Source organism: Vulpes vulpes, chromosome 2 (genome assembly GCF_048418805.1).
Source record: "Vulpes vulpes isolate BD-2025 chromosome 2, VulVul3, whole genome shotgun sequence".
Lineage (NCBI taxonomy): Eukaryota > Metazoa > Chordata > Mammalia > Carnivora > Canidae > Vulpes > Vulpes vulpes.
Window position 1 is genome coordinate 56,006,391 of NC_132781.1, and position 22,050 is coordinate 56,028,440.

Below are 22,050 nucleotides of genomic sequence, written 5' to 3' on the forward strand. Positions count from 1 at the left end.
AGGGGCAGACCCTCAGGCTGTGTTTCCCTCACCTCCCCCGCCATCCTGGGGGCCCACCTCAGAGCTGTCAGTCCCTGAGCACTGCCAGCCTCCACTCACAGGTCAGGGGGCCCACCTGTGTGTGGTAGGTGAGCTCCGGTGCTCTTAAGAATGGCACTCGGAGCCCCAGACACACTCAGGGTGACTAGTTCGGGAAAGGTCAGGGTGCTCTTCCTCTCTTAATGTGACCTGAGGCCTTGTTTACTTTGCATCACCTTGAGGTGACTGTCCACCAAAACCCTCGGCCTTCCTTCCTGTCGTGGAGATGAGCAATTACATTTGTTTAGTGTAAAAAAACAAAACAAAACATATATATATATATATATATATATATATATATGCTCTAGACCCCATGGAATTATACTTCCTTGCATACACTTTAGGAATTTCACATACAGAGACAAACATACACTTTATAAATATGCTCATGTATTTTAATACAAATGAGATCACTCTTACATATGCTCTACACTTTGCTTTTTTAAAAAAAAAATTTAAAGTAATCTCTGTGACCAACATGGGGCTCGAACTCATAACCCTGAGATTGAGTCGCATGCTCTACTGACTGAGCCAGCCAGGTGCCTCTGCAGGGAACACACCTTTGTGTGCACGTGTGAGTCTATCACCAGGACAAATTCCTAGCAGGCAGATAGGTGAGGAAGGGGATTCAAGTGCAGTTTATTTTGAGCTTCTTTGTAGTATCTCACATTTTCCCTCTGTCAGACTTTCCTACTATTTTAATTTGTCGAGAACTTTCTACTAATTCTGCTTTCTAGCTTCCCATCATCTATAATCTGACCAGCTTGTCACCTATGTAGTCATTGGACATGACAGATGAAAATCCTGAAGAGGACCAAACTGAGACTTCCCTCTGATTTCCGAGAACCATTCTAAAGGACCCAGAAGTCTGTGTGCTGTCCCCAGCATTCTCCCAAGACCCAAAGGCCTAGTGTAAACCAGCCTTTGCTGAGGCCCCCTCACACCTCCAGGCTGGTGCCTCCAAGCTGCTACCCACCCAAAGCTGGTGCTTGCTCTATCCCCAGCCTGAGAGGGACCCATTGGGCAGTGCCCTCTTCTGGCTGGTCACTGGGGGACATGGACAGCAAAACTTAGGGATAGAAGCACCAATCTGGCAAGAGCAGCCAAATGCCTCCCACCTGACTCCCAGTGGCAGCAACATCCAGCCTGCCCCATTGGGTGCTGAGGGCTGGAGCAGCCATGCCTTTCAGAAGCCTGATGGCCAGGCTGTGCTTCCAAGCCCTTAGCTCAGCTGCAGGAGGCTGAGCAAGCTGAAGGTCCTCTGGGAAGTGCGAGAAAGTGTGGAGCTCGGGGCAACAAGTATAGACTCCAGTGCAGGACAGATGGGGGTGAGATCTCATTAACTTTGGGAACTTGAATGAGTGTCTGCCATTCTCTGAGCCTCAGTGTCCTCAGCATAAAAAGGAGACAGTAAGAGAAACATACCTCCCAGGGGTGTTGCGGGCATTTGGCCAATTCTCACACGTAAAGCATTTCCTGTAATGCCTGGTCCTGGGCCCGGCGCAGATACACTGAGCAGCAGCCTTATTTGGCTCTCAATATTAGCTAATATTTTTATTCCTAAAGGTTTTGGGGCAGAGAGGCCCTTTTGTCAGTCTGGAGTATTTCCATGAATCAACTTTGGAGGGGAGATGGTCTAAATAGATGCTCTCTCCTGATCACTGGGGCGATACCACATTTGCCACCTAACTGTGCCCAGTGGATGTTTCTGCAGTGTTTCCTTTAGTGGGAAATACACAAGGATCAGATCCACAGTTCTTGTCTGGAGCCAGGCTTAGTTCTAAGCTTGAGCAGAGGATGCCCTGTCTCACGGAGAAAGGTTGATCAAAAAAGGGTGCCTGGAAGCATAGCTGATAGGCTCTGAGGGAAGGAATGAGTCCTGTTTTCTATGTACCCTTAGTCCCAAGGGTGGGAGAGGATATTTCAAGAGACAAGCAGGGTTTCGGTGACTTTACCTGAGGCCTGTTGCTTTTGCATGCATCATCCAAATGCTTGTGCCACAGTATTGCATGAAACCGGGAACCAGTCTGGAACTTGTAAACATTGCCTGACGGGCAGAGAAACCATTGGTTAGGAAGAGGGAGGGCCCCATGGGAAGGCCTGCCTGTGACTAGGGCACGAAGATAAATGTGAACTTAGGTTAACTAAACCAAGGAAGGTCAGGAACAGCCCAAGGTAAGCTTGGGCTTGCAGAGGCAGAACTTCTGGTGCCTCTGGGCTGCATCTGTGGACCAGGCCACTTAACCATTTGGGGGGGCCATGATGCATTTGATTCTGGTGCAGCCTGTGGGCTCTTCTCAGAATAATGTTTTCAAATGCATAAAATAGAATACAAAGCAGATCAATACCACGGAAATATAGCTATCAATCTACTAAAAAACACTTGAGTGATACAGTTCTACACGTGCTTCTCTAGTAATGCATCAGTAACAAAATCTAGGGGCATGTTTGACACTGCACTGTCATTCCAGAGAGAGAAGCAGAGATGCCCCTGAGAAATCTGCAACTATATGTGATAGAAAAGGATCTGTGGTTTTCTTTGGAGATCAAATCACAGGTGTTATGAACACTGTAGTAGTTTAATACTTAGAGAGGCATGAGAGGCCACAGAAAACAAAGGTATGATTTTTTTCCCCACTTGGGTTCACAGACCCCTTGAATTCTATCCACAGATCCTGGCCAACCTCTGTGTCATATTTCCCTCTGCTTGGTGACAGTGGTTTCCTGTGGGCTAAGGCCCAAAAGTGGCTTGTGGTCCTCGCGGCCATATGGTCCCCAAGTCAAGCTTGCGTAGACACAGCCTTTACTTCCTCAGGAAAAGACTTCTAATCCAGGCCTTCTAATCCTGGAACCTTCAGGAAGGAATTCCAGAGGCAACCAGACCAGGATGTGTGACAACTGTGTGTAGCTATTCATGGATTCAATCACTTAGACATAGAGCAGAGAACTTGGCTCCTCTCTTCTCCAGTCCCTGGGCTCTTTGAGGTTCCTGTTTCTTTACTTCTCAGCTAGCAACATTACAACCCTGTGGTCTCTTTACTGCAGCAGCATCTGCATTACCTGGGAGCCTGTTAGAAATGCAGAAGCTTGGTCTCCACCCCAGATCCACTGAATCCAAATATGAATGTTCACTAGTTCCTCAGGTGATTTTTATATACCTGAACCTTGACTAGAACATTCCTGAGAAGATGTGAAGATGCTTGGAGACTTTACAGTCCCAGTGACTTTGCCCAGCTAGAACCCAATATCCAGGTATTTCAGGGTTTTGTCATGTGACGTGGTCTACCAGAAAGACAAGCATGGCCTATTCTTTATTATATTATTATTATTATTATTACTATTATTATTATTATTTTAGTGTAGTTGACCAAATGTTACATCAGTGTCAGGTATACAACACAGTGATGCAACAAGTTTATATATCATTCTGTGCTCACTACAAATGTAGTTACTATGATCACCATACAACTCTACTAAAATATCATTGACTATATATTTTTTTCCATTGACTATATTCTTATAACTTATTCATTCTGTAACTAGAAGCCTGTATCTCCCACTCTCCTTCACCCATTTTGTCCATCCCCCCACCCCTGCCCTCTAGAAACGACGTTTGTCCTCTGTATTTATAGGTCTGATTCTGCTTTTTGTTTGCTTGTTCATTTGGTTTTTGTTGTTTTGCAATTCCACATATGAGTGAAATTAGATCATATTTGTCCTTCTCAGTCTGACTCCTTTCACGTGGAATACCCTTGAGGTCCATCAACATTGTCATAGAGGGCATAATCTCATTCTTTTTTATGTCTGTGTAATATTTTTATGGCTAGAGTGTGTGTGTGTATGTGTGTGTGTGTGTGCGTGTGTATCATGTCTTTCTTATCTACTCATTTATCAAAGGACACTTAGGCTGTTTCCATATCTTGGCTATTAAAAATAATACAATAAACAAAAGGGGTGAATATCTTTTTGGATTAGTGTTTTCATTTTCTTTGGGTAAGTACCCAGTAATGGAAGTACTGGATCATATGGTATTCCTATTTTTAATTTTTTTGAGGAAAAAAAAAATTTTTTTTGAGGAAACTCCATACTCTTTCTTTTCCACAGTGGCTACACCAATTTAAATTCCCAACAACAGTACACAAGGGTTTCCTTTTCTCCATATCCTCACCAACACTTGTTATTTCTTGTCTTTTTGATTTTAGCCATTCTGACTGATGTGAGGTGCTATCTCATTGTGATTTCTGATTTCCATTTCCTTGATAGGATGGCCTATTCTGAATGTCAGTGTAGACAGGGCTCCTAGACAAGAAGGTGCCCAGAACTTTCCTTCCACCCAATGTAGTCATGGGGGAAGGATGGTACCAGGAGGAAATGGGAGATGACCAGACAAGTTAAAGTTGGGGCTTTTGTAAAATGGCTCTTCTCTGATTTGGTCTTAGACCAGGATACTGTGAGAGTCTCATGGAACAGGTAATGTCAGGGACATCCCTGAAATCTTCCAAAACCCAAGACTCTCCCAGCCCTATGGGAGGTCCCTGCCCTATGCAGCATTATATTATTTATTCCAAGACCTTGAGGCTAAAGCTTCCAAGGTAATGGGTTCCAGTAGCCACAGGTGAGGCCACAAAAGGCAGCTGTGTGCCATGCCCACTGCTCAGTGGACACACTGACCACGATCTAAGCAGTTTTCGTGGCCCAGTGAGGGGACCCTCTGACCACAACCTAAAGCAAAGGGAAGGTAGCAGCCCCAAAAGTTCTTACTGTTTCAAAATGTACATTTGGCAGGAGAGGAAAACAGAGTAGAGAGAGGTTGTGGGCACCCAGTGCCCAGCCTGCTGCCTACCTTTGTCAGGGTTATTCAGCTGGAAGATGTCTGGGTGCTCAGGGTCATCAGGCAGCTGCACCATCCAGCCCACAACGGAGACCTTTTTGCCAGGTGTGGATTTATACTGGGGAAGAACAGCAGCATAACGAGGAAGCCCACGTCCTCCACTCTCCAAAGAAGCTGAGCTGGGTCTGGCAGGGTTCCTTCCTCCTCCCGCCACCTCCCCTGTTTTCCTCCCCACGCCCATTACCCCCGGGTCACACTATGTGAAGTCCCAGCCTGGAGAGTCCTTTCGTGGGACTTACGTGTTTTCTGTCTGTGCCCCGCAAGGACTTGGCTCCGTAGTACAGGAGGGTGGATCCCGAGAGTATGACCCAGTACCTGGTCCATGAGGACAGCTACAGAAGAAGGGGAAGCAGAGTGGCAACCCTGTAAATGGTGGGAGTGGAGTCTCCCCTCCCTGCTGGATTACAGATCCAGCTGCACGGGTGGAAGGGTGCTCCCTTCCTCCTAACCAATGCCCTCACCGGCCTCATCTCTTCCTGGCACCTCATGCATCAATATCACTTTTACCCAGGGCTGGGAGGAGGGAGACCCTCACCAGAGCCTTTGAGCTCTGAGCCCTAAGCCCTGTATCCCCTCTCTGGCTCCTTTACTCAGAGAGCCTTTCATTTTTTCACCCTGTTTAAGGCAGTGCCAAGGCAGGTGACTTGGCCCCAAGAAGGTCCCTGGAAAAAACATTTTTAAAACGCAGACACGCTAAACCATAGCCTAGTAGAACCATGATTTCTGTGCTGGGGTTCTCTGGCTGAGACTCAATGGTAGCACTTGGGAAGTCCTTATGGTTAGAAGTGGGGAAAGCCAACAGAGCCAAGCTACAGGTATTCTTTCTGTTTCTCTAGGCAGCAAGGCTGGGATTCCCTCTTCAGGAGAGCTCTGCTCCTCAGTTTAGGGAAAATCACTTCAATAAGCCTTTTGGTTCTGCAAATGTGAAGCAAGTATCTTCTCCTGAAAGGAACAAGGTTGAGAGTAGAGATGCAGATGGTTCTGTATTACAGCCCACAAGACCCCTTTTCCATCCTGGATGGAGCTATGTCACTGGAATAGTGAAAGCAGCGGCTTTCAGACCTCTTTGATGACACCCACAGGTGTATATGACACACATGCACATACATGTCGAATTGAAAGAAGCTTCATGAAAAAGTACTTACCTTTATTATATGTAAGGAATGCTGTTGTTTTCCATTCTATTCTATTGCTCACAAATACAGGTTATGACCCACTGGACTGATTTCATCACTGGGCCAACCAGCATTTGGGAAAACCCTGCTAGTGGGACTCTGTCTCTTCCTGGCTCAGGATGACTGGGCCCTAAATTCTGAGTATGGGAGAGAAGCAGGCAGGTCCATGCAACAGGCCAGATACAGGGCCCCATGTCACAGAATGCTCTGTGATAACCTGAGCTCAAGGGACAAAGTGTGGCCCAGAGCTGGGGTGAAGACCCTCCTTACCCACGAGCCACCTATCTGCACACAGGCTAGCATCTGAAGGTGACAGCTGGGCTAGCACCCTGGCAACTTCACTGTGGGCACAGGCAGGAAGGGCTATCTTCAGGTGGTTCCATGGGCAGTGGACAGGGCAAGCAGGGGCCAGGACGGGAGCGGGAGGGCAGAGCAGACAGGAGCTGATGCTGCCTGGAGACACAGCGCACAGGCTGGCTGTTTGTAGAAAACCCCTGCATGGATGCTCTGTTGGTAACAGTACAGGGGTCTTTGCAGGTGGCTGAGGCCCTGCTAGGGGTGCGGGTCATGGAGCCAGTGACATGCGGGTCCAGCACAGGTGACCTGGGAACTAGCAATGGAGCCTCATAGGCCTCCTGATGCTGCTGCCACAGGGAGAGAGGGCACCTGCAGCTGGGGTTACCATACAGGCTGTGTTGACCCTCTGAGGGACAATACAACCAAATGCCCAGAGGTCTGCGGGCTGCCACTGACCCTCGTCACAGCCTTGGCTCACTGCATGCTCACTGCATGTACTGCCATGCATGTGACATTCTTGCTCAGTCCTTTAGAATGTTGGCACTATTTTCTCCCGGTTTACAGATGTAGAAAATGAGGCCCTTACACTCATTCAGTGGCACAGCCAGGGCTGGAGTGTAGGCCCTCTCTGATGCCCCTGCAGCCTCCACACAGAGCTGGGGTGTCTCTGTACTTACCGCAGGTCTCCGTCCTTCCTTGAGCAGGGTTTTCCTCCTCAGGGGACCCTCCATGGTGGGCACTGCGGCTGAACTCCCCAGTGTACAGATGCATGGGCCTGTGGGGCTAGGGGGAGACCAGTAGTCAGACACCGCCCTGGCGGGGCCCAGCTCAGGCCCCTCTCCCCCACAGGTCCCCACCGTCAAGTCCGCAGTGCTGTGCTGGGCCAGAGGGTGCAACGTGGTTGGGGCAATGCCAGGAAGGGGCCCCTGAGGCCATGGAGAGCTTGAACAAGGGTGGCCCTGGACTGGCCACAGCTGAAAACTTTCACCTTCCTCACCTTTCTGAGCACTTCAAGGCCCTAGGCTTGGTGACAGTGCTCCCTATCATCCAGGCCCCAGAAGCACTGCCACCTGGTCCCCACCTCCGCGGTGGCTTCCTCTGGGCCCTCCCCTGCGTTTCCACCTTCCTTTCTCCCCAGTGTAGCCCCTCCAGGCCCTGGCTGGAGCCTGGTGGAGCCTCCATCAAGTGGGGAGGTGGTGCTGGAGTGCAGGGTGCCCAGGGGGATCTGGGCCCACCAGACAAGCTCAGCACCTTTGCCTCAGGGCTTCGGGTGCCACCTACAGGTAAGGACAGCCAAGCGAGGCCCTGGCCCAGACCTGCTCCAAGGCCTGGATGGCAGCTTGTTTTCTGGGTAGGTGCTTCTCCTGGGCTTCTCCTCTTGGTGCCCTTCCTCCGCATGCCGTGAACAGCCCTGCCATCCATCTGGCTGCTTGAAGTGGAGACCTGAAGGTTTATCCTCTTACCTCTCCACCCCCCGCCACCTATTCAATCCCAAGGATGCAATGATCCCAAGCCCTATGTATGTCTGACTGCCCCTCAGCCATTGCACTCCTCCCACCTTAGTCCAGAAACAGCTCTTCCTTTGGACAACTGCCTGTTGGCTGTCCCCTGGCCTCCCTGAGGGCACTCTTGCCTTCCTCCTGCATGCTCTCCGGTTCTCCATGCCACGGCCAGGATGACCTGGTCACGCCACTGTCTGTCACCCCCCATCCCCACCCCGTGGTTGGGCCCCACTTCCCCAGCCTCCACCGCTTTCTTCTCTCATTCTTTCCAACACTGACTCTCCTTCACTACCCATGCCACCCTGCTCTTCCTGCCTCCCTCTGGCTTGGGGTGCTCTTATTATCCCTACACCTCCCCTCCCTGTATTTGATTCATTCCTATCACTCTTCCCGTGGTTTCTCCAGAGAGGCCTTCCCTGCACTCCCTTTCCAGAACACCCCACCACCTCTCTGGGACCATCAGGGACCTGGGAAGCAGCCTCATGGACTGGGGTAAAGGCCGCATCTGGTGCATCCAGCAGCCTTGAGCACAGCTCATGGCATCCAACAAGCAGCCTAGAGCTAGTTGTCAAGTAAATGAGCACACGAACAAATGAATACCTATAGACGCAGCTCCGGGTTCTGGGAGAATTCCGAACTGGAACCCGCCAGTTGGGCCCCAGCGTGGCATAGAGACGTCCCCTGCTTCAGAGGAAAAGGAGTGAGTTTTAGCAAGAGCCAGGAACAACCAGACACTCTGAGGAAGCAAGGGCATCTCGGACCCTAAGGGCATTAGCTCAGGAGGCTCCAACCCCAGCTCTTTCTGCACCTCCTCCGTCATGTTGCAGACACATCTGGGGCATATCTGTCACTGCCAGGCCAGTGAACACAATAGCCCCAGAGCCTCTATCAGTGTCAGGGTGTGACTAAAATCAGGGCACACCCACTTACCCAATGTGAAGCTGACACATTTAATAGAAAATGCCGTACAGCCCAAATAGTCCATGGTAAGTCCAATTACAAGGGCACGCACAGAAGGAATTGTGGGCAGTCTTGCATGTCGGGCCTGGGATTGGGGGGGCATGTGCACCGTCTTCATGCACCAGGGCACAGCTCAATCCCTCTGTTTGCTGTGTCCTCTCCTTTGCTGGCCCCAGCCAGACCCCTGCCATCTGCCCGTGGGCCACCCCTCTGGCTCCTCTCCCACCTGTTGCCCCCAGCAGGGAGCCTCTGCTGGGGAAGATGCGGTTTCCAGAGTAAGCAGAATCTAACCTACAGGGTGGGCGGAGAGGCTTCTGTCTTTCTGTCTCTTCTCTTCACCTTTTCCTCTTTCAGCAGGATGATTTCCTGTGTCCACTTGGTCCTCAACCACCTTCTACCCCTGCGGCATGGTGTCTCCCTGGGCCAGTGCTTTCCTTGCTCTCTGGCCAAACAGTGATGTAACCCAATTTAGAAGGTCAGACAAAGTCAAGCCTGCCTTTGCAAATACACTCTCCGTTCTCCGCTGCCAGTCCTAGGTTGCTGCGTGCAGCCCCTTGGCACTGGACACCTGGGGGGTGGGTGGTTGGGGCCAGGCTCATTCTTTGCAGCAGGCCCATTAGAGCAGAAGTGAGCTCAAGTTCCTCTTTGGGTGGGGCGGGGAGGGGGGTCGGGTCACGTGAATCCCTGCCCCTCGTCCTCTGCTTGAGAAGAATTGTCCTTAATAACCATCTTGGGTCTGTGGTACAGAGGCCCAAGTTCAGGGCTGGTCAGAGTCTGATGGCCGTCTAGGCCAATTGCCCATCCAGCCATTCCTCCTTAGGTGGTAAAGAGCCACAGCAAGTGCTTAGGCCCTCAAGTCCTCAAATGTAACAGAGCTCAGTCTTTCCCCAGCACCCCTAGGTGACAGAGGATGGTCACAGGCCCTGCCACAACAACTCGCAGCCCACACCCCAGATTGTCTTCTCCCTCTCCTCCATTCAGAAAAAGGCTTGCAATGCAGTGATGAGCAGGACATCACAGGTAACAACAAATCTGCTCTAAATTATGAAAAGCTTTGGGACTTTCATTGTTACTGTCAACACTGCTGAGTACCTCACAACTGGGTCACAACATATTATAACCCCGTGCTGAGGCAGGCTGCTCGGAGGGCTCCTTCAGCCTGCCTCCAGGGTTGCTTTCCTCTCCAGCCATTACCAGAAATTTCTTATGAGTTGGGGCAGGGTCTAAGAGTGAACCTTTCTGGGATGACATTCCTTGTGCCCAGGGGACATCTCCTCATTTGATCTGGATTCCTGCTCTGAGCTGCCACCTGTCTGGAGTGGGACATGGAGCTTCCGTTTGCAGAGCTGGATCCTCTGACCCCTTCTTCTCCACCTTTCTTCTTGTGAGTCTTTTTGCCCTGGTACCCAAGGAAAAGGTGTGATGACAGCGGGCTGTCTGCCATTACCAATAGTCCCACCAAAGGGGGGGATGTGGTTGGTGCTTCTACCTCCCCTCCACCTTTCTCTCCTTTCTGAGATAGTCCACGGCTGCACACTCAATAGGTGTTTGCATGACTGACACTTTTCAATGGAGAGCTTTAAGACTAGACTGGTCTTTTAAGTCTAGTCTTTTAAGTAGCCTTTTTCCATGTTCTTCCTAAAGGTGTGGGGTGCCCCCCAGTGTACCAGGCTGGTGGGGGGTAATAATGCAGGGGCACAGAGATCACCAGTGAGTGTAGGCTCACATGAGCAAGATCATGACACTCACCATCTCACTGGAGCTTTAAGCATATTATCTTCCCCAGAAGAGGGAAACTGAGGCTCAGTGATGGGAAAACACTTGACCAAGGCATGAGCCTAATAAGCCAGGATGTGAACCCTGTTCTGACTCTACAGCCCAAGCTGCTCCCACACCTTTCAGGGCCGCAGGGAGGCTGAGATGTCCCATGTGTGGGGTCTGCCACAGGGACTAGGTCTCCATGTGGAGCCAGCACCCTGTGGGTGGTGTCTGGGCATTCTCCTCCCAGAGGTGCCACTCCTGTGGGCCTCTGCTATAGCTCACACTGATCAGGCTTTGTCAGTGTCTGAGACTGGACAGCCCGAGCAGTCGTAGGTCCTGGTCTCTTGGAGTGGGACCACTTCCTGGGTCCCTTGGCCCCTGGTCTCTGCACTAGAGTCATCTTCCAGTGGCTGACTGGCACTAAAGAGCAGCTGCCACTTATCCACTGCTGACCATGAGACACACTGTTCCTCTCACCTCTGTGAGGGGTACTGTTCCCACTCTGTCTTAGATGAGGAGACAGAGGCTCAAGAAGATGAAGCCACTCATCCCACTGTACTGGCCTGTCATTAGGGATAGAGATGTAAGTATTCACAGAGCGGGGATGGCTTTCCAATACGAGCAGAGGGCCTATGTCTGTCAAGCTGCTCCCAGTGGGGCAATTCAGAGCCTGCTTCCCTGGAACCTGGGGGAGTGACCCTGGCCTTGGAGGTCAGTGTCACGGTGACTTTTCCCCAAGGCCAGTTTTTAGAATAGTTAGGGTTGTGGTGGCCCACCTTCCTCCCCAGGTGAGCCCTGCAGGGTTGGAAGAGGGTTATGATGGTTGGGGACTATGGTGTGGCCTGAGCAGCTACCTCAGCCACTGAAACTAATCTGATCATGGCCTTGTTTGAGAATATTTGTTATTTGAATGTTCAGAGCCAGAAAATGCAAAATGAAGGGGCAGTGGTACCTGGTAAACTCAAAAATCAGGAGATTTCTTGGACTGACATGGAGAGTCCCACTCTGGAACCACAGACACCTTTTCCAACATGATGCTGGGAGCAGAATGTGGCTGAATGGTATGTAATTCAGGAAGGCCATTTTACTGTTTCTTCTCGAGGATGGATTTTGGGCAGCAGTGGGGAGAAGGGATGCAGCAGGCAACCCTACTCATGGGAAGTCTGGTCTGGGAAAGATGTACGGCTAGCAACCAAGTAGAACACTTCAGTCTCAAATAGTGCACAAAATGATAATAATGATGGTGGTGGTGGTGGTGGTGATGGTGATAATGATGGGCTGATGAGAATGATGGTATGATGATGATGATGGGGTGATGGAGATGATAAGGATAGGATGACGGTGATGATGGAGTGATGGGAACGATGGGAATGATGGAGGTGATAGGGATGATAAGGATGGGATGATGGTGATGATGGGGTGGGATGATGGGAATGATGAAGTGATAGTGGTGATGGGGATAATGAGGATGGAATGATGAGGATGATGGGAATGATAGATGCCAGGCAATGTGCTAAGCAGTACTTTTTCATTTTCTTGTCTAGTCACACAGGGCTTTTTTGTCCTGAAAATCAGGAATACTGTCAGGCAGGCACTATTTTTTTTTTTTTATTGTTTGTTTTAAGTAGGCTCCATCCCTAGCAGGGAACTCAAATAAGAGGCTTGAACTTACAAACTCGAGATCGAGACCTGAGCTAAGATCAAGAGTCAGATGCTTAACCAACTGAGCCATCCAGGTGTCCCCAGCAAGCACTATTCTTATCCCCATCTTGCAGATAAAGAATCTGAGGCTTGGAGAGGTGGAGTGACTTGCCCAAGCTCACAACACTAGGAAGAGGAAGAGCAGGTCAGGCTGCTGAGGTGGAAGCAGCCAGAGTCCTGCTTAGGCCAACAGCATCATGAGAATTTTGACTATCCAAGGCAGGTCTGAAAGGCACCTTCCCCTCAACAGTTTTCTAGGTATACTTTAAGTAGTATCATGGGGATTAAATTCCCCCTGTTGGGGAACAGGGAGAAGTCTTTGATAATAATAACATTGGGGTCCCAGTAATCTTGTCTTAGCAGAAAGAGTCCTCCACCCCATCCTTCTATCTCAAGTGCACAGGGCCCTTTGAGTTACTAATGTGCCTGTGGAAGTGTCCAGGAGATGCTGTTCATTGACAGTGTCCACTTGCACCAGCAAACTTTTAACAGGAAGCCATCCCATTAGGCCATAGCTTGGTCATAGCTACTTCCTGAAGATTCACAGATAGGAAGCTGCCACTCTGAGTTCTGCTGGACCTTGAGACATCCCTTCCAGCAGGACTTGCTAAAGGATTTCTATTGCTTATAAGTCACACACTCACTCCTCTCTCGGCAATGTCCTTGATCTACTGAGTGGGTCTCTAGGAGCCATATTTGCAGTGCATATCTAGCTGAGTGGATAGAACAACACCCGATCCAAGACAGGTCAGATTTTCTCTCATGGCAATTAGGAACTAGATGAGATGGAAAGTCAGGCTCTGTGGCTGGATGAGGTATAACATGTAAACTTGGGAGCTGTGAGGTGTCCATCTTCCCCTCTTTGAGCTGGGAAATCTAGAAATCTGGTCTGCAGAGACAGAAGGGAGAGCAGCAGATATATGTGGAGACGGATTAATTTGAAATCGAAAGGGAATCCTCTCCACTGTCTAGGCCCTGAAATCTGAGGGGTTGTAGGTTTTGGACAGAGAGGTTGTGAGCTGAGATTTCTCAGCAACCTGTGAAGCCACAGTAGCTCGTGGGGAGGGCCCAAGGACAAGGTCAAGTGAAAGGCCCAGGGACTTCTGGCCACTGTTCTCTCTCAGAGGAGCCTAAACTCCTGGGTGGAGCCTCATTTTCCAGACTTTGGTGTCTGTTGCTAAAAGCAAGGCAAGAGATGGTATCTTTGGGGGAAACCCACATCAGAAGCTTGGCAAGTTGTCCAACCAGGCTGCCACAGGAGGCAGAGCATCAGAACAGAGGCACAGAGCAAGATGGACCTGGAGAAACCAGACAGAGGGATGGGTGGGTGCAGGCACGACCCTGGGGGATTCCTGGGCCTCAGCCAAGGGCATGGAAGGAAGGCAGTGAGGTTCTCCATGAAAGTCACCCTACAGACAGCCACTCTCACGTTACACTTCAGTTAAAGGGACCCTCACCACCAAGGCTGCCTCTAGAGCCTCCAGAACTGCCCCTCCCTCTCTTGAAATGCTGCATAGTCTGGGGCTGTCATGACTTTACTTTCCTGGGGTTTCCCTAAGAATGTTGGAAGATTCCACTGGCTAAGAACAAGTCAACCTCACACAGGGAAAAATGGCGTCGCCCAATCACCTTGGCACCCTGGGGTACCTCAGGGCCAATTCTCTGCAGCGGTCTCTTAAAGGGGTCCTCCCCCCAGTTCGGTGTCACCCTGGAGGCCAACCAGAGCTGGTGGACACTTGCCTTCATGGTAGCTCATCTGTCCCACAATTACTGAACTATCATTTTGGGACTTTCCTCTTCACCCCACCCACTCTGAGCCCCCTGGATCACCTGCTTGCTGGTAACAGGTACCCACTGAGTGAAAGCCACAAAAATGTCAAAGTAAGTTCCCAAACAGAGCAATTTCGCCCATGTGCTAAGCATCCTCGCTGTAGAGCTGAGGCTCCTGAGGCTCAGAGGTTGAGAGACATACCCAAGGTCACTGAGAGCAAGCTATCCTGACCTCAGGCCCCTCCTAGCACTGCTGGCAGTGTAGGGAAGCCAGACCATGATCTTTCAATGCAAAGGCACACTAAGAACTTCGGAGACCAAGACACATCATGGAGTCCCCCTCTCTGGCAGGGACTCTTAAGAACCAAACCAAGCATCCCTGGGCCACCTCTCTCATCCTGGCACACAACTCAGGCCTTGGAGCCTCCTTAGATCCTGGGATCCCTCTTGAGGGCCCACTGTGATCCTCTTAACCGACGTCCTTGGGCTTCTGTGTAACCATCGCCACTACTGGAAGCCACTCCTGACCCCTCAGTCTGACTCGGGTCACTGCACTGGACACTCCCATTGAGTGCTGCACAACTTCCAGACCCTTGTGGACCTGACATCATTGATTTGTTCTCTCTCCCAATCCGACTGTGAGCTGCGACTAGATCCCCTGTATCCCTCACCTCCCTGAGAAGGAAGGAGAAACAGCTCTGCTTCAGAGAGGGTTGTCACTCTTGTCTCTTTCCAAGGATCCCTCTGCCTCCTTGTCTTTCCACCACCTGTATTTCTGGGCTGTTCTCTTGCGAGAGCGCCCTTCCTCACACACTGCTGATGTCGGAGTAGAGAAGACGGATGGCCAAGGGTTTCGTGATGAACTCTGTGACATATTTTCCTATGTTACTTCTTAAAAAGCAATCAGTAAACATTTCTGATTTTATCTTTTTTAAAAAGTTAATTTTTTTCTGGGCATAAAGGAAACATGTACCCGTTGTAACAGATCTGGAGAATACAGAAAAAAAAAATGAAGGAAAGAAATTCATTCAGTGACCCTAGAACCCAGAAAGAACTAAGGTGAGTGACATTACACATTTTTGTACATACATATATGTTTACTTCACTCATCCATTTTGTTCCTAATTTTTAAGAACTTCATTTAAAATTATTAACTCTTAGGCTAATATTTTTATTCTCACTTTGGTGCCACATTGGGCATAAAAAGAAGCACCTATTAGCTCTTTCTGATGGGCTTGACTAAAATATTTCCTTCCTTCTTGAATTTCTGAGAAGCCTGAGGTTTGCTTGAGGCTAGCCTATGGCAATGTCCACAGTCCCTAGTTTCCAGTTAATTAAGTACATGTTGAAAATGCCTTTTCAGGGCTGCCTGCCTTCTTTCCTTGGGAAAGCACAGTGTGATATGGGATCCTCCTCAACCCAGGACACTGAGGTGAGAAAGGTACAGGTTGGGACATGAGGTAGTCTTAAGAGAGGAGGGGGCCCACCCTTACCCGTCGCCCCCGGGACTCTGGCCTCTGGTTGTTGAGGGCCCTGACCCAGGACCACTGCTCTGTCCTCATTCTGAGCCCAGAAGATAGGGGAGGGTTTTTAGAACAGCCGAACCAACCCCTACCTGGTCTGGCCACCTCATGGCTAGTCTGTTCTCACTCCTCCTCAGCCTGCGGCCCTGCTGAGGCTGAGACATAAGAAGGGACAGCAGATGAGATGGGCAGCAGGAGGTCCTCTTTGTCCCTGAGCCCTCAATGCACAGTCCCAGCAAGAACAGGGTCAGTGGGGGTGCCATTCCACCTCCTGACCCACTCCCACAGAGAGCAGGGCAAAGGGTCCCCATGACTCTTGTGGGCTCCATCATGGGTGCTTGTGAAGGCTGGCCACTTGAGAAAAGCACCAGATGTAGCCTGAGCTCTGGCCATCAGGCTGAAATATACATGTGTATGATCTCAGGGAAAGCAAACCTGAAGACAAAGCCAAATGACCTTGCATTCATCAAACAATGGGAACCCTCCTTCCTTCCTGGCCACAGTGGCATACAGAGTGATTAAGATGTGTCTGCAGACCAATGGAGGGCTATGTGTTGGCTCCAGGGGTCTCTGGCCTGGGACCTCCCTATCCTCTAGCTGGTATTTGGCTCTGTTTCTCTTCCTGGCCTGGGTCAAGGTTGTCACCAGGGCTGGGGCCTGGTCAACAAGTCAATTGAAGAGTGTGGAACCTAGGCTGTGAGGTAAGGTGTTGCCCTGGCCCTAGCCTGGCCTCGTTCCTGTGGGAGGGGCCAGCCTTCTCCTATACTCTTAGCTGTGGTTGAGGTCACAGTCCACCCATGCAAGTGTGAAAGTATAGAGCTAAGGCTGTGTTCTCACAGCATCATCAGTCAGGACCAGCTGGTGGGTCTCTGAGGTGGGAAGCTCTGCTTTGCTGAAAAGTGTTCTGGAGGCTCTTTCAGGGCAGATGCTGGCCTCTGGGCCCAGGCAGGGTGGCCCTGACTTCCAGGGAAAGGGAATCTGTTCCCCTTTGTAGAGCAGGAGGGAAGTGGCCTGGGAGTGAAGGGAGGCCCCAGTGGGGCCGAGCACTGTGCAGGTGAAGGTGAGGAAGGGAGGCCCAGGTGGCACAGTGAACTGTGGTCACCGAGTTGTATCAGAAAGAGTGGCATTTAACAAAAGTTTTCAAAGACCGTGAGGCAGACCCTCCCCTCCGGCTCACCCATGGTTCTTTTGGAAAGTTTCAAATGCTTACATGCATCTGAGGCAGTGAACTGTTTCTAGTGGACATGGAAAGAAGCTAGTACAAGATGGAAATGCAGACTGGAGGCTGGGCCACAGGGGCTGGAGGCCAGGGGTCAGCCTGAGCCTCAGAGTGGACTAGAGGGCTCATCCTAGCCCACTGGCATCTTCCAAAGCAGGTGGTCTCCTGCTCCCTTCATCATGCTAGGAGAACGAGAAATAGGACGTTGTCCCAGTGGGCTTCTGGAGGCAGGGCTGGGAGGCTGCACAGGTGAGCCAGCTGGGAGACAGCTCATGCAGGAGGTCCCACCCAAAAGGCACCTACTATGGACATTCCAATGTAGAGTAAATCGAATGCCAAATTCTAAGTGAAAGAGAGAAAACACAAATGCTGTATCTTACAGGGTTTGCTACTAAGGATAGCGAACCTACAGGGGGTCAGGAACCCTCACAGTCTTCCTTCCTGGTGGCTCTGGTCTGGGTCATAGGTACTCATCAGGAGCAGTATTTGTTGCCCTCAGTGACTAGTGTGGTGTCTGGCAGGACGCCATGGCTTAATAAACATCCACTGATTGAATGAATGAGAGAATGAGGGGGTGCATGAACCAGTGTATAAGGTCAGGTCTGGATCCTGGTGCCATGCCTGCAAGTTTCCACCTGAGTATCCCCTCATTGGCCTATGGTCAGGGGACACTGGCTTGCCTGTGAGCCCTGTCCATCAGGGCATTCCTAGGAGTCCCCTGACTGATGCTGACACAAGTCAGACTTTTGCTCATCAGATCTGGAGTCTACCCTAGAGCCTGCCTGATTCTCATCTCCTCTGCTGGGCTGGCCCCAAGGCGCAGGCAGTGGGGCTTACTGGCCTGAGCAACCCAATCAAGAACAGAGCAAATATCCCCCCCAGGAGTCCTTCAGCAGGGACAGAGGGAGCAGGTTCCAAGGGCTCATGTTGGTGTTCCTTCCCTTTTCCAGATCTCCATCTAGGGTCTCACAAAGGCGCGTACCTGATTGCTTCCAAATTTGAGAGGATTGGGTGGGCAGGGGGAACTCCACTGACCAAATGACATGGGGCCAGGCCCTGTGCCTGTCACAATGGCCCTCTGGATGAGGCCAGAAGCATAGTGGTAAAGAGGTGGTCTCAGCAGTCAGGAGGATGTGGATTTGGGTCAGCTTTGCTCTACCAAAGGAGCGTGAAGCAGGACAAGTCACTTCACCTCTCTGACCCTTACTGTCCACAGGTGTAAAATGGGGACACTAAGAATAACCACTGTGTAGAAGTGCTTGAGGATTTGATGAGGCCAAGACAGTACCTGGCACACATGGTATGCTCAACAAAGATCACTTATGACTTATCACTTACGTCACTCTGCCCTGTGAGGACTGGCTGGGTGTGTTCATCTCCTCTCTGGCCATTTTATGATTATGGGGACTGATGAGACAGGAGGCTTCAGCACCAGAGAAGTGAGGAATGTGGAGAGTGTGAGAGTGTGAGTGTGTATGAGAGAGAGAGAGTATGCACACATGTGTGAGGTCTATATACGTGTGAGCTGTGTGAATGTACACGTGCATATGTATACCTACATAGGTGTGAGTACACAAGTGTATGTATGGATTGTACACACACAGCATTTCTTGTAAAACATGTATCAAATGCATGTGGGAGACTGTGTGTAAATCTGTGTGTGTGTGTGTGTGTAGAGTGTACATAACTGTGTGTGTGCATTTGTCTGTGTGCACAGGTCTCTGCACGCTGGTGGCAGGGCTACTCTGAAGGGTGGTGCAAATCTGCCTCCCTGAAGCATTCTGTGTCAGTGGATTTCTCTCTGCCTCTCCTCAGACCTAGAGTTACTGTGTTGTCCTTCACCTTTGGTGGCACCATAGCTTTGGGAGCTCCCTATCCGGAGTCTGTCTTTCCAGAGCCTGCCTGGTGCCTGGCACAAAGAAAGCCTCAGCATGTGGAGTACATGCAGTGGGTGGATTCCTGAGCAGGAGGCCCTACTTCTGGGGCAGAAGGGCTCATCATAGGGAGCCAAACCTTGGGCTGGGGTCCATTTCATTGTCCCAGTGCCCAGCAGGGTGGGTCAGCCCAAGGCCTGAGGCCATGCAAGTGTAACACTCTCAGATCCCACCAGGCGGAGCCACTTGCCCATCTCCACACCAGGCCCACCTCTGGCTTCTGGTTTTAAAAACCCACATTTCAGACCAAATCTGCTCACAGGTTTCCTCAGCAGCTCGGCCTAAGGAAGAGGTGCTGGCCTCAGGCTCCTGGGGCTAGCTCTGGATTGGATGATGAGTGGGGCTGCTCAGAGCATGGGGCTGGGACCCCCACCCCACACCCATCCTGCTCTTCCACCCCTCACTCCGAGTGGGCCCTACCCCTGGTCCGAGCTGACTTGAGGAGCCACAGAGCAGCCTCCTCAGGCTGGGCCAGTGAGGGGTGGTGGGGGTGGGGGTGGGGGTTGGTCCCCTCCCAGAGCGCTGAGTGCCACCCTGGGAGGGAGGCTGAGCTGAGGCCACACTCACCTTTCCAGCCCTGAAGACATCTCTTCACTAAACTCTGAGCTCTCACTACTGCCTGGAAAAGGAACACAGATCAATGAACATGGCAGCCTCACAGAAGAGGGGACAATCCCAAAGGAGTCTATTCTCCTGGGCCAGCAGGCTCAGGCCCCTGAGCTCCACAGAAGTGCCAGAGAAACAGCTTTCTGGCCCTGTGGGCAACTGTGTGACTTGGGGTTTTGCTGCTGCTATTTCTGACTCATTCTCCTGGGAGAGTCAAAAGAACTATGCCCTCCCACTGTTCCAGGGTCCTCCACTCTCTTCCTGCTGCCTCTCTGAAGGCTGCAGCTGCCTGCCCACTGGCCCACCAGGCTCTGTGCCCCTTGGCCTCTGTGTTAGCCTGGCCTGGCCTGGCCCTACCACTGCCTTCCTCCTGGTCCAAGTGAAACCAGTGGTAGAACAAGCCTCACCTAGTGAAGACAGGGGCCAAATGAGCACTTGTTCTCCTAAGGGCCATGACTGTCACAGAGCAGCTGCCTGGCATTAGACAGAAGCCTTGAGGAAGTGGTCCTTCACCTGGCCAGCATACACAAGAGAGGCTCCACCTCCCCCGGCTGCCCCTCTGGGGTGGACTGGGACACCTGTTAACAGCGTGCTGCTGAGTGCCTTTGTACTCTCCCTCAGTTCAACACTTGGCCTGGGCTGTCTGCTGGCATCAACTCTGGGCAGGGGGAGAGGGGAACGGAGGTGGTCTCCGGCACCTTGGGAGTCACCAGGTGGAGAGGGCTCCAAACAGGGCACATGCACACATGACAGCTTGCTCCTGGGCTTTCAGCTCCATCCGGAAAAACATCTACATTTCCCAAGAGGAGGAACCGAGAACCAAATTGCCTGGTGATCTCCTGTCGTGCCTGACTAGGTTTTCTGTCTCAGGAATAGCAAGGCCTGGGCTCAGGCACAGCTCAGAAAGTTTCCTGGATGTAAAACAGCTGTCCTGCTGCCCAGCTGAACGCTATGGGGCTGGCATTTCCCAGACTGGCTCCTCAGAACCTCATCCTCATCTCATTCCCTATCCCATTCCAGGACACTCCAAGAAAAAGGGTTCTGTGATCAGGCTGGGCGAACCTGCAGACTCTACTGCCTTTATGGGGATCCATAATCCCCCACTGGCATATTTGAGTCTCTGAGAATGGACCTGCTTACCTGATTCAACCCAGCCTCTCTCCAACATACTGACCCCAGAATTCTTCTCCCCAACACATTGACACCTATGAACCATGGGCTGCACTGTCCTAAGCTGTGGTAAAGCCCTGATGGGGTCCAATGATGATGACTTCCTCCCAGGTGAGAAGGCAGACACAGACCTTGCTTGTTACAGCCTTTCCGGGGGCAGGAGACAGCTGTCCTTGCAGTGACACCGCCTCAGAGACTGGCCTTGTTTCACAGGGATGTGCGACATGGAATTCCCACCCTTCCCCTTCCTCCCAGTGCTCAGGGACCCCCCACCCTGTAGACAGTATCCAGATCAAACCCCAGCCTGGCAACTGTCTAAGCTGCCACAGGCCTAGGAGGGCTCCCAGGTAAGGGAAGCAGACAGACACACAGACACACAGACTATGGAAGCACAGGCACACTGAAAAGGCACAGCCAGTGGAGACTGCACTTGTTTGATGGCAGTAATGACAGATGACGGCACTGCAGGGGGGTGGGCCTGTGACCAGAGCTCAACAGTGTCCTCAGCTCTGGCTCAACCTCTCTCCATCCCAGCCTCAGCACTTCAGTTTCCATTCCTCCCACTGACATAAGTACCATTTCTGGCTAAAGCTCAGACATGCAATTTTATCCCTGAAGATCAATTTTTCATCCTCCCTAACTCTGGCTTCTCAGTGTGAAGACAAGTACACAAGAAGAACCCGGTGGTCCACCCAGCTGCTGTCTCCAAGCAGCTTCCCCCACTTGCCTTGTACAATGGGCCTTGTGGCTCCCCCAGGACACAAGCCTCATTGGGGCAGCAGCCAGGCTTTGGCAGTTGCTAACCAATGACAGCAGGTCTCAGGTGTGCATCCGGCTGCTCCTTCCACCTGCCTGCCATGTTCAGGGCTAACAACGAGATGAGACAGACCCAGGGCACTTTGTGAAGTCCTGGAGACCAGGAATCAAAGGCCTCCCTGGCTCTGGCGACTCCTGTGGGGGGACCTTTCTGCAGGGGGCGAGGGGCCACCGGGCGCTGCACGGTGACAGAGACAGACATGGAGCACACGCTGGACTTTGGCCTGCCTGCTGTCATGTGCAGGCCGGAGACGCTTACCTAGGGAGAGTCCATTGGTGACGGCAGAGGAGGAGGTGAGGGCGAGGCCCCTGCGGGGGCTGCGAGACTCTAGGACACTGTCGTCCAGCAGGTGCCTCGCTTTCTCCGATGGGAATGTCGCACTTTTACTCTCAACTACACTCAACTGACACATCATACTGGAAAATGGAAAGGAAGAAAGAAGGCAAAGCTCCTTATCCTCAGAGTAACAGTGAGTACACCTGCCCTGGGGTCTTGAGCAGATGGTGCAGCTGAAGGAAAAAGACTTCCACCCAGAACTATGGCACAGTCCAGGCTCTGCCCTAGCTCATGGCATGACCTTAGGCAAGTCACATCCTGTCTCTGAGCCTCAGTTTCCCCATTTGTCAAATGGGGACTCACGATACTT

The 22,050-nt window shown here is 51.4% G+C and overlaps 1 protein-coding gene across 26 annotated transcripts in view; it reads right to left on the minus strand.

The window, feature by feature from the left end:
* The window catches only part of RALGPS1 (Ral GEF with PH domain and SH3 binding motif 1), a 291,129-nt gene that overhangs the window by 6,496 nt on the left and 262,583 nt on the right, over nt 1-22,050 (minus strand). For 5 of the 26 annotated variants that reach the window (XM_072748566.1, XM_072748571.1, XM_072748567.1 and 2 more), the window contains exons 14-20: nt 21,663-21,820; nt 19,379-19,430; nt 8,544-8,627; nt 7,119-7,224; nt 5,209-5,301; nt 4,922-5,027; nt 2,034-2,125 (exon numbers count right to left, since the gene is read on the minus strand). In XM_072748566.1, the coding sequence (XP_072604667.1) occupies nt 2,034-2,125; nt 4,922-5,027; nt 5,209-5,301; nt 7,119-7,224; nt 8,544-8,627; nt 19,379-19,430; nt 21,663-21,820 (691 nt within the window). Of the gene's footprint in view, nt 1-1,528; nt 2,126-4,921; nt 5,028-5,208; nt 5,302-7,118; nt 7,225-8,543; nt 8,628-15,750; nt 15,814-19,378; nt 19,431-21,662; nt 21,821-22,050 lie in introns of those variants that run through there. The other 21 variants (XM_072748577.1, XM_072748581.1, XM_072748578.1 and 18 more) reach the window with 10 other exon arrangements.